The sequence below is a fragment of the Garra rufa genome, chromosome 6 (assembly GCF_049309525.1).
Source record: "Garra rufa chromosome 6, GarRuf1.0, whole genome shotgun sequence".
In the NCBI taxonomy this organism is placed as follows: domain Eukaryota; kingdom Metazoa; phylum Chordata; class Actinopteri; order Cypriniformes; family Cyprinidae; genus Garra; species Garra rufa.
The window spans coordinates 1,753,148-1,765,777 of NC_133366.1; the positions used below are offsets into that span (position 1 = coordinate 1,753,148).

A 12,630-nucleotide genomic window follows, 5' to 3' on the forward strand; every position below is an offset into this window, starting at 1 on the left:
GACACAAACACTCTTTGTATCTGCCAGATTTTCAGACTCCTCCTCTGTTTTACACAAGAAATTCACATTACGATGGCCCATATTTGTCATGCTTTATGCAAGTAAAAAATGCAGTGAGACAAAACAAAACAAAACAAAAAAATCCTCTCACTCCAGAGGTTTGTGTATTTCTTTGATTATTTAGTAATCATGCTTTATACTAAACCTGCCATTATGTGCTATGAATAATGCTTTTATTGTTGTTGTTTTTAGTATTCTGTGTAATTTTCAGTTTTCTGTGATGCATGGGTTGTTGCACCCGATCACAGTATGAAAACCTCCACCGATACAGATGGTTGAGGAAAAACACTTGTGTAGAGAAACCCAGGGGTCAGTAAAAACTGATATTCTTGATTCTGTCATGTAATATATCTGACTTCATCATCAGTGTTCAGTCATATCAGTGATTTCACCAGGAACTCATTACAATACTGCATAGATCATGATAAAGCACAAGATTGTTGCCGTTTTTCATTATTGGAGTGTGTGAAAGTTATCAGAACAAATGATTTCTCAGAATTAAAATGCTATTTGTGTGCTCTTATAAAATGGATTATTAATGACTTTCCTAAAACACCGGTCGAGCCGGTTTGCTGAGCATGCTTGGCATAGTCTGGGTTTCCCTGAGCCATCCTTTCCCTTTCTCGCTTTCTACGGCTCCACGGTTCTTGCTTGTTCTTCTGAGCATTAAACACTGGAATAAACGTTAGTTTAGTCATAGCTCATATTGGTGTTGGGTTAAATGCATGTTGGTTAAGATTAGAGCTGATAATAAGTCACTTAGGATATAAATCACACACACACACACACACACACACACACACACACACACACACACACACACACACACACAAAGAACCATGCACACACACACACACACACACACACACAGACACACACACACACACACACACACACACACACACACACACACTCTCTCACACACACACACACACACACACACACACACATGCACACGCACTTATTCCTGCGTTTGAGAGTGGCAGAATGTGGTTTGGTCTCTTCTGTCATTGCCTTTGGGAAACGAGTCACGCCAAACTAAATCACGATGATAAACATCACAAAAGCTGCAATTCCAGTAATGAATCTCTTGATAAACGAGCCGGACAGTTTTTGTGAAATTCACCTTCATGGATGGTGTTCTTTTAAAGTAACTAGATACAATCTTGGAACGATCAGCAGTTTAGAATTAGAAAAAAATTATAATTCAAAGTGTAATTCTTTACTGCAATTTGTGTTCAGTTAGTTTTAAACATCAAGCTTTTGTGATCCGAAAATGCTGTTGTTCACTGAAACATCTTCTTATCCTTGCATGTCTCCAAAACTACTAAAAACCTCAAGGAATTGCTTTATTGAAAACTGGCAGTCATAAACACCTCCTTCATATATGTGCCAGAGAATCAGAAACGCTGCTTTATCTGCCGGCTCCTGCGGCACGATGGGACAGAAACCTGTACGGCGCTTCCTCATTTCAGACACTCTGGTAACACTTTATAATAACTATCCGTAATAACTAGTTAATAGATCATTAATAAACTGTTAGTTAATGAGTTATAAATGACTTGTTAAATAACAGTTAATAGTTTATTAATTATTTATAACTGTGCCTTATAGATAGCCAATAGATAACTTACAAGCTGTTAATTAACAAGTTATAAATTACTTGTTAACTGTATTTTAATGATTTATAACTATACCTAATAAATTAGTAATAGATCACGAACAAGCTGTTAGTAAATTACTTACTAAAGACTTGTTAAGTATCAGTTGATAGTTTATATATGTTATTGGGGTGTTATTCTAAAGTTGCTACTATTCTTCGTTTTTAACTGTTAATAAATGAGGAATAGTTGCAAATTTAGAATAACTTCCCAGTAACATATATAAGCTAATAACTAACACTTAACTAATATATTAACTCACACTTTACAGATCAGTTGTTCATAGTTGTTCACGGTCGGGGACGAATGGCTGGTTGGTGGAAAAGGAAGAAGTGGGTGTTTGGGATGCTAGGTGTGAACTGGAGAGGGAGAAGACATGCAAAGCCTGTTTTTCGCTTAGTCGAGAGAAGAAGAAGGAGAGATCAAGTGTCACTTATAGCTCACCATGTTAAAGTGGGATCGACAATAATAAGTGATGAGTGGCGGACTTATCGTAATGCTTTACTTCAGCTAGGTTACACCCATTTTACTGTCAATCACAGTGTGTCATATGTTGATGCCCAAACAGGTGCACATACTCAGCACATAGAGAGGGCCTGGAGAATGGTGAAGGAAAATGTGTGGAGACTCAGGGGGAATCGTACAGAGCAGTTACTGGTAGACCATCTCAGAGTTATTGAATGGCATGAGTGGCTTGCCTGTAAGCATCGCAAAGGGCCATTAGGAAGGATAATCCATGACATTGCTGTGATGTATGGACATGTACCTCTGAAATTCTGTTTATCCAGTGTTTAGCACAAAAAGTGCCCAAACCTCATGGGTTTGTATTCTGTTGTATACTGCTGTCCATTAGTAGGTGTGTTTCTATACATTAAACACAATGTTCAACATTTCATCTGTGGAGTTTCTTTGGTAAAATACAGTACACCGAGAAGCCTATGGGTGGAATAAGGTTGAGGTACAAAAATTTTATATTTTAAATATCACATCAAATTTCTGTAGCTTGAACTTGTTCCATCCATTTGCTGTTCTACAAAGTTTCACTGGTATTAGTAGATGGTTAACAAACGGATGAACAGCTGATCTGTAAAGTGTGAGTTAATATATTAGTTAAGTGTTAGTTATCAGCTTATGTATGTTACTGGGACGTTATTCTAAAGTTGCAACTATTCCTCATTTACTAACAGTTAATAAAGGAAGAATAGTAGCAACTTTAGAATAACATCCCAATAACATATATAAGCTATCAACTGATACTTAACAAGTCTTTAGTAAGTAATTTACTAACAGCTTGTTCATGATCTATTACTAATTTATTAGGTATAGTTATAAATCATTAAAATACAGTTAACAAGTAATTTATAACTTGTTAACTAACAGCTTGTAAGTTATCTATTGGCTATCTATAAGGCACAGTTATAAATAATTAATAAACTATTAACTGTTATTTAACAAGTCATTTATAACTCATTAACTAACAGTTTATTAATGGTCTATTAACTAGTTATAACGGATAGTTATAAATAATTAACAAACTATTAACTGTTATTTAACAAGTCATTTATAACCCATTAACTAACAGTTTATTAATAATCTATTAACTAGTTATAACGGATAGTTATTATAAAGTGTTACCGACACTCTTTGCCTTTTCTTTCAGATACATCGTTGACAAATAGACAGCGATTGTCTTACATGTTGAACACATGACTGGAAGTATGAATATATCATATCGCTAACACTTTACCAATATACAGCTTATATTCACGAGTCCACACTTACATATAACAGAGTAAGGGTTATGCATGGAATTTTGGGTTTCTAGGGTATATATAGGGTTATATAATATAGGGTTTCTTAATGCATTTCGGCTCATGTACATGTGGAAATTTCATCCAATCTTCACAAAACTTTGCTCAGTTTTGGAACAGCACCACCTACTGGTCAAGAGATCTGAAAATGGTCTTTTTCATATATGAACGATTCCAAACAGTTTGACCAAATATCACAAACTGAGAGCTGACTGAAAATTATCCAGACAAGATAGTCCCCAGAGGGGACTGTCCTCACTAGCCCTGAGGCCACTGAAGGGGGAGGAAAAGACCGAACTGAATGCGGTACGATTTTCTACAGTGCGCAGGACCCACTAAGAGACACTTGGCAGAAGTTTACACGCTGCCAGAAGTCTACTAAGGGGATCAGCCTCTCAAGGCTAACCTCTGGATTTGAAGGGACGGCTAGCTGGGGGTCCCGAGCCTGGGGACTGAAAAACCCAGTTCGAAGGACCTCTAAGGAGGTCGCGAGCCTCCTAGCACCGCTACGAGGCCGGGCGGTGACTGAGAGATATGCTTGCCGGGGCCTCAGCGCCCTGAAACACCAGAGGTGGCAGGGTTGGCAAAGCGATCCCCTGAGGACACTGAGGAGAGACAGACACCGTAGAGCGAGGTGATAACCGTTCTTTCCCCAGAGGATACTGTCCTCATGAGTCCTGGGCCTCGACCGTCAGAGCTTCCATGTCTTCCAATGTGAAGAGGAAGAAGTCTGCTGATGCCCAGCAGCCCCTTTTCCGCCGCATAACCCTGGCCCACCAGAGCGGGTAGGGTTAGAGCCTTCAAGGAGGATGCAATATCGGGAGACAGATAGCCACCAGCGTCTGTTTCACCCGAGGCAGCTCCTTATAAGCGCGCTCTGATAGCCCCGCCACGTGTAATGTGCGGCATAAGGGCTGAAGAGACGCGCTGAGAAAGGATTTCCCCATAACCTCGACACCTCAGTGTGGAGGTTGGGGAAAAACGGAAGGCTCCTGCGGGAAAGTGACGGCTGAGATCGCAGAGACGCTGACACTTGCTTTTCCGTGATTCAGCCGGTTTCTCGGCCGGTCAGTCTAAACTTAGAGCAGACATGACGCAAGAAACCACCTCCAACAGTTCATACCAGGGAGACTGAGGGTGCGGTGCTTCAAAATCGACACCCTCCACATCAACCTCCTCAGAGGAAGAGAGGAGAAGTGGCGAGCCTTCTCTCTGGGGGGAAGAAACCGTGAGTGGGCTTCCGAACCCTAAGAGAAAGCAGCCGATCTAGCAGCCTCTGCTAGATCTATTTGCAAGCCCCACGAGTGCAATCGCCGCTCCGCCTCGACGGAAGCGGGACCAGACTCGCGAGGAACGCTAGAAAAAACTCCCTTCTCAAAGAAAGCTTTCCTAGAACGAAGCACCCGCAATGGCATGCGCAGACAATGTGGACAATCAGCCCCCTCGAGGGCTCAAGCCGCATGCTGCGCACCCAAACAAGCAATACCTTATATTGCTAGACACTCATTTTCGAGGAAAGTTCAGACATCACTCTCAAAACAAAAGCTGTACTAACTTGTACAAAACGGAGAGCGATCACACACAGACACAGAGCGCTTGCTAAAACAACAGAAGCTGGCGTTGTACTCCACCGCACGTGTTCTTATGCTTCCCGGTCGGTGACATCATGACGCCCGAGACGTCGCACACTCTCGTTGGATAGTTGCACACATGATTCAGGACGCGGTCACGTCGGAGGTGTTCCCACAGCGTTCGACGCAGCTCATAGTTACCTGGAAGGGAACAGTCTCTGATTCACACACGGTCTTCCAAACACAGATAAAATTGATCTTTGTGTTACAAAGCTGATTCATCGCTGTTCATATGCAATGTATAAATAACTACCAAACACTCCTTTCTTGTGTTGCTTCATAATTCAAAGTAAATCGTTGTGAGCTAGTTCCTCAGTCTGTGAAACATGCTGCAAGCAAATTGTATTATATTTTTTTATTTTATATGAGATTATGTAGAATGACATTATGACTGAACACAACTCAAGTATCATCAGAATGTCAAATGCATTTTTGGTTGATCTCTGTGTAATGTCTACGAAGTTAATAAGAACACTTTCTGAGTTAATGCTCCTTTTATTAATGGTTTCTCAGCAGCTGTGGTACAATAGAATTTTTGTGAATAGAATGTTTCTGGTGTCTGTTGTTGAAATAAACACATGTGATATAATGCTTTCAATGCAGGAGTTTATTGAAAATGTATGAATTGTTGATTCATTTCAGTTGTAAATTAAAAGAAGTGACCCAAAACAAAGAAAAACAATCAGTCATAAGTTTATGACAGTGATATTCTTACATGATTTAATGAGTTAGACAGCTAATACAAAAGAGGAACCCTCAAACATTAAATTGATTGTTTTGTAATTATTTCTGAAAAGCACTGCAATGTTTCTAAGAAACACGTTTGATCTTCATGCTGATAGATTTCAAACCGATATTCCCACTTCTCCATGTTGACCAAACATTTCCAATGGCGTAATAGGTGGGATCTTCTCCCCATAAATACACACCGTTGGGGTTTGTATTGTGACAGTTTGTGTACCAAAATGCCCCGAGAAATCTTTTGGCACAGTTACTGTCATAGACATCTTGGTCTTTGTCAAAGGTGGAGAACTTGAATCCATTATGATGAGATAAAGAATCGCCTGCAGAAAGGAAGAGCATCACTAAGGACAATAACCCAATGGAAATGTGTTTCATGAGTATAAATAAAAGTGTCCTACCTGCTCCTCCATCAGTGAATCCTGAAACATGCAGCTGATATCCATCAGTTTCACAATCCACAGAGAAGGATGAATACAGAGCAAAAGCTTTATTTCCATCAAAGTCCTCCAGATCCACTCTCAGCATATACTTGTTCTTATGTGTGAGCTGGTACATGTTCTCCAGCCCTGATCAAACACACACATGAAGAACACGCTCAACCAAACACATGAACATCCACACAAACGGACACACGCTGTGAGATCTTACCCAGCCAGTATTCGCTCTCCACATTCCCAAATCCTCTCTTGTACTGATTCCACGGCCGATAGAAATTCACACTGCCGTCCATTCTCCTCTGAATCACCTGTGATGGGTTTATATACAATATATGATTCAGAATGAATGTTCTGATGGGTGTTTAATGATCTAAAGTCACAGTCATACCGTCCATTGTCCTTTATCTTCATCTTTCCCTTCTGAGATCATCTCACAGTAAACCCAGACAGGAAAATCACCTGCTGGATAGATGGAGTAAATCCCACTGACTGTTTGTCCTGATTTATAGACATCAGAACAGTCGACTGGCATGTCTTCATGCTGACTGCATCCGTTTACCAGTAAAACTGGGAGAAGAAACACTAAAAACACCATCATCTACAGAAACAGAGAGAGAAAGATGAACATCACACTGAAATGAAGCTGAAAAACATTTTACTACAGGTCTAGGAATGTGGAGTTATTGAACTTACTGCCATCTTCTAAGTCTGTCCTCAGTAGATCACAGGAGAGATCTGTTTTATATCAATTAAAATGTTAGAAAAATGTTCAGTTTGTCAATCTTTTTTTCTGAAAGTTGTATAAATGTCTGAATATTCTGTAGGTAAATGAAGAATAAATCAGTAATTCACTAACTACTTTCGTCTGACACAAGTACTCTTTATATCTGCCAGATTTTCAGACTCCTCCTCTGTGTTACACAAGAAATTCACATTACGATGGCCCATATTTTTTATGTAAATAGAAAAAGACATTTGTCATGCTTTATGCAAGTTAAACATGCAATGAGACGGAACATTTTTTTTCCCTCTCACTCTGGAGCCAAGTTGAATGCATGCCATGTGTACAATTTCCGCCTGACAAAATATTACACCAATATTTTTTTATTTTTTTTATTTATTTTTTTGTCCATTTCACGAGTTCCCACTTACATATAATTAGCTGGAGTATGTAAGCATGTTTGGCGTGCTGTCCGGGGAAGGGCTCCGAGCTCGGGAATGGCCCGAACCTAGAGTACCCCCCCCCCCATGTATATGTGTAGAAGGAACTCGGAGTGAGGAGATGGGGTGGTGGAGGGATGCTGATAATCCGTCAAATGGGTAGAGGTGAGTCGGCTGTATTTATGCATGATGTAGATTGGCTTGAGTGAGTTCCAGCTGTGTTAATTAGGCTAAGTATCTGACGTGCTCCTCCCGAACTTGGTTTATAAAACATCATTTAAGTCTTCTCCTACAAATTTCATCCAATCGTCACTAAATTTTGCTCAGTTTTGGAACAGCACCACCTACTGGTCAAGAGATGTGAAAATTGTCTTTTTCATTTATGAACAATTCCAAACAGTTTGACCAAATATCACAAACTGAGAGCTGACTAAAAATTTTTAGGGCTGACACCACCTAGTTAAAAAAAAAAAAACCTTTCATGTCTTGATTCATCACTTTAATTTATTTTAGCAAATTCCTTCTAGACTGTTTACCCAGTTGGAACAAAACCACTGAATAAAAATATGACTCTAAATCTGGTCCAAATTACTTCAAAATTAGCATGCAGTGTCTTTGTTTAAGTTGCCATAATAGTGCATGAGGAAAGTCATGTATCTTGAAAAAAATGGCCAATAAATATCCAGAAATTATTTAAAGGCTATCAGAATGAAACGCTGTGGAGGTTTGTACAATATTTGAAAACACAAAACAGACATGGGATGGTGCTTTCACATTTTACAGACATATTAATGGTTTTACCTACACCTACTCGGACGTTACCTCCGGGCCTACTGTTCCTCCGATCAACACGGCTGGTGTCGTTTCCTTCCCTGGGCAGAATACGCCCAAAATTCCCTAAGACAAGCCGCCACCGGACTAACACCTTTCCAGTGTGTGCTAGGCTACCAGCCACCACTCTTTCCCTGGTCGGAGGAACCAGCATTCCAGCAGTGGACCACTGGTTTCGAGAGAGCGAGAGGGTTTGGGACTCAGCACACGTCCACCTTCAGCAGGCAGTCAGGAGGCACAAGAACTTCGCTGACACCCGACGCGCTCCAGCTCCCACATACCATCCTGGAGACAAGGTGTGGCTGTCGACGAGGGACATCCGCCTTCGGCTGCCCTGCAAAAAGCTGAGTCCCCGATATCTTGGACCCTTCAACGTCCTCAACCAAGTCAACTCTGTCACCTACCGTCTGCAACTCCCCATACATTACCGTATCCACCCTACCTTTCATGTTTCCCTGCTCAAACCCTACACTCAACCTCTTCTCCCTTCCTCCACCGATGCTGATGGGGCAGACATACCACCTCCTCCTCCTTCTGAGATCGTCGCTGACCCTACAGTATACCAGGTGCATGACATCCTTGATTCTAGACGACAGGGCGGCCGCCTCGAGTACCTCGTTGACTGGGAAGGGTACGGTCCCGAGGAGAGGTCCTGGGTGCCCAGGGACGACATACTGGATCCCTCTCTACTGTCTGACTTTCACCAAACTCATCCTGACCGACCTGCACCACGCCGGAGGGGCCGGCCCCGCCGTCACTCACGGGCATCGGGAGCTGCCCGTGGAGGAGGGGGTACTGTCAGGACACCATCAGCCCCGTCAGCTCAATTCACCACACCTGCACGCTCCTCATCACCAGACTACTGATTGCAATCACCTGTTCACCAGCACACTATATAACACTCTCACTTCCACCAGCACCCTGTCTGATCTACATGCTACAAGCTGGATTCTTACTCAGATCATCAGCCATCCTGTCTTCTGCTCAAACAACCTGTTTCCTTGAGAGACTTTACCACCTTAAGTTAAGCTGTTTTGTTTGGTTTGATCCTGCTTTGTCTCTCTCCCTCCGTTAACCCTTTGTGTATCATTACCTTTTACTTTCATTAAATACCCAGAATCCCTAACCTGTCTGCTTCATCTGTGCCTGACACATACTGCCCATCCAGAGAAGATATTTAAATATGCATCCTGGACTAACATAGTCTCATCAAACAAACCAGAAAATTGTCTGCATGAGTATTAAACAATGTAAATCCAATGACACATAGAAATGAATCGTGGGAAAATCCAGTTAAATCTAAAAGCAGAACTTCTGATGAAAGGAACAGACAATAGTGCATTATGAGGATGCACATTCATATATTCATACACGAAGCTGAAAGTCATGTGATTTAAATTAAATTCAGCATGTTAAATATTGGTTCAGTCTGTAACAAAGCAAACTTTACAAATCATTTCTAGTCAGATGAATTTTCCACAGATCAACGCTGAATCAATTTGTAGTACCATCTCAAAAACTAATCTATAGAAATGAAACTCACCATTAAATTAAATTCTTAAAGGACACACAAAAGTGTCTAAATACTTATATCAGTGTGATATTATTGTTTTTTGGTTGCACCATAACAAATTAAACAAACATAATAGTTTGGCAAGGCAAAAATCTTATCAGTAGCCTACATTTGGAAAAGCTGTGGGAATTCATTAAGTCTGATGAGAATTGTCCAAAAATAAGACACATATGCGTTGAAAAATATTGCAAATGTGCATTTGCAAGCTGTATTTTAGAAATCTAATGTGGAAGGTGTGCTCTGTGCTCCTGTGTCAGTTCTCTTCAGTGGTATACCAGAAGACATCAACTCAAAGCATGCTGCTGCTGTGTTTTCAGATTCAATCTTAGATGATGATGAATGACCCAAAAAAAAAAGAAAAAAAAAAAGAAAAACACAATTTAAGTGGATGTAGATTCTCATAATTTCTCATGATTTTTGATTAAAGACCTGTTTGTTTACAGTGTTATCCCAGTTTCAGTGGTTATACTGCACCGTTGAGATATATTGGCTAATCATAGTGTGCATCCACCTTTGGAGCAACAACCAGGTTCCTGAGTAGTTTGTATTAGTATTGTGCCAGAGGAGCACCCACTAATTTTTTATTTTTACCTTTTATAATGACATTTTGATGATTTTAGTGCTGCTTAATCAAATATGTAATTTACGTGAGTGGTACAAAATCTGTTTTTTTTTTTATTATTAATTCATTCGTTTATTTGTTTATTTATTTTGTGAATAAGTGATTTGGAGATGTCTGTCTTTATAAATATACACATATGATTAATTAGTCAACACAGTACCAGTGAACAGTTTTAGTATTTCATGTTTTTATTATATAGCATTTTTGCGGCATAAGACAGAGAACAGTCTCTGATTCACATACACTCTTCCAACCACCCAGATAAAGTTTATCTTTTCGGTACAAAGCTGATTCATCACCATATATATGCAATGTGTGAGTAACTCAGAAGCCAAACACTCCTTTCTGGCTTTACTTCATAATTCAAAAGTATATAAGTGGGCTAAAGAAGTGACCAGAAAGAGTAGAGCAAAAATGTTCAGTTTGTCAATCTTTTCACAACGAAGCTGTTCATTTTCAAAGAGAAAGACGCGACGAACGAATGCATTTTCTCATTAGCATTACAACGTGTCAATGATGAATTAAAAGCGATTCTGTTCACAATTAATCTAACAAAAGAAACTATAAAGCTTGTTAAAATAAGCTCCCACCGTCGTGATGTGCCGCAGATGCAGGCGCAGCTCGCATCGACATTCTTGAGGCAGTTTTACCACGTATATGTGCCAAATGCCCCTCTACCGTCTCCAAACGATCACAAAAGACATTTTAAAAACGTATAATGGCAAATACAAACATTTCTTCCTTTCACACATCGAAGTAATGTCCTGACGATGAAAACTTGCAGCACGAGGAAATTTGCTTGTCTCTGTAGAATAACGGCTCATGAAGTGAGGCAAGCAGCAATGTGATTGGCTGATATTTAACACATATTGTGTTGGACACACTGTGTTGGATATTTTCTTTTTTCTTTTTCATTTTTAACACACATTTAACACAAAGTAACACAAAATGTGCTAAAATAGACATAACACAAACAATGTGTAAAAAATTAACACATCCTTTTTGAGAGTGTGTTACACAAGAAATGTACATTACGATGGCCCATATTTTTATGTAAATAGAAAAAGACATTTGTCATGCTTTATGCAAGTTAACATGCAATGAGACAAAACAATTTTTTCCCCTCTCACTCTGGAGCCAAGTTGAATGCATGCCATGTGTACAATTTCCACCTGACAAAATATTACACCATTTTGAATTTCTTTGCATCTTCTCTTACAAATTTCATCCAATCTTCACCAAATTTTGCTGTGTTTTGGAACAGCACCACCTGTTCTTTTTCATGTATGAACAATTCCAAAAAGTTTCAAAATTATCAAAAAAAAAAAAACGATACCACATTATGACATGAGCATTTTGGGCATTGGCCGCATTTTTACATAAACTGATTCTAAATCTGGTCCAAATGACTTCAAAATTGGCATGTGGTGTCTTTGTCTAAGTTGCTATCATAGTGAATGAGGAAAGTCATGTATCATGAAAAACATGTCTGTCGTCCGTCAATCAAAATCCAGAGATTTTTAAAGGCTAACCCTAACCCTAACCTCGGAATAAAACGCTCTGTAGAAGTGCGATATTTGAAAACACAAAACAGACTCAGGGCTACAGACACATTTTACAGACAAATGGTTTTACTTAATGTAGTCTTTCTCAGAAACAAAACAGGCTTAGTTCAGCCCCATCATTGCTGCTTGCAGCTATATTTTGTACAATTTTTGCAAAAAGCACAAATAAAGTTTACCTATAGTAAATCATGCTGCCTATCCAGACCAGATATTTAAATACACATCCTGGACTAACATAGTCTCACCAAACAAACTCCAGTTAAACAAAAGATTTCATCTGCTTGATTCAACATTAATTGATCAGCTGGAAGATCAGCTGACTGCCACGATGGCTCCAGGAAGATTTCACCAGAGATATGGTATTTTCAGTTCCCAGCATGATTTGCTGAGTGACTTCCTGGACTTCGTCCTCCAGTTTAGTAGATCCCCGTTCACTGTGGGGAAGATGGAGGAGAACCTTTCCCCTAAACATTTTTAGAAGGGTTTGTCCCTTCAGCTTTGGTGGCCTTGGAACTTGGCTCACCACAGACTCTT

The 12,630-nt window shown here is 39.9% G+C and overlaps 1 protein-coding gene across 1 annotated transcript; it reads right to left on the reverse strand.

Annotated features, from left to right (window-relative positions):
- Positions 1–5,973: 5,973 nt before the first annotated feature.
- On the reverse strand, positions 5,974–6,939 carry LOC141336153 (microfibril-associated glycoprotein 4-like). The gene is made up of 4 exons (XM_073841689.1): positions 6,733–6,939; positions 6,556–6,652; positions 6,306–6,473; positions 5,974–6,227 (listed from the first exon to the last, which is right to left on the reverse strand). Exons 1-4 carry the CDS (start codon positions 6,937–6,939, stop codon positions 5,974–5,976), a joined length of 726 nt encoding a protein of 241 aa, XP_073697790.1.
- Between the last annotated feature and the right edge of the window lie 5,691 nt (positions 6,940–12,630).

Excerpts from the sequence above, each read along its gene's own strand:
- LOC141336153 (XM_073841689.1), bottom strand. The coding sequence starts at position 6,939 with ATGGTGTTTTTAGTGTTTCTTCTCCCAGTTTTACTGGTAAACGGATGC. Across the intron at positions 6,653-6,732 it reads AAGATAAAGGACAATGGACG|GTGATTCAGAGGAGAATGGA; the intron begins GTATGACTGTGA and ends AACCCATCACAG. Across the intron at positions 6,228-6,305 it reads ATTCACTGATGGAGGAGCAG|GCGATTCTTTATCTCATCAT; the intron begins GTAGGACACTTT and ends TCCTTTCTGCAG.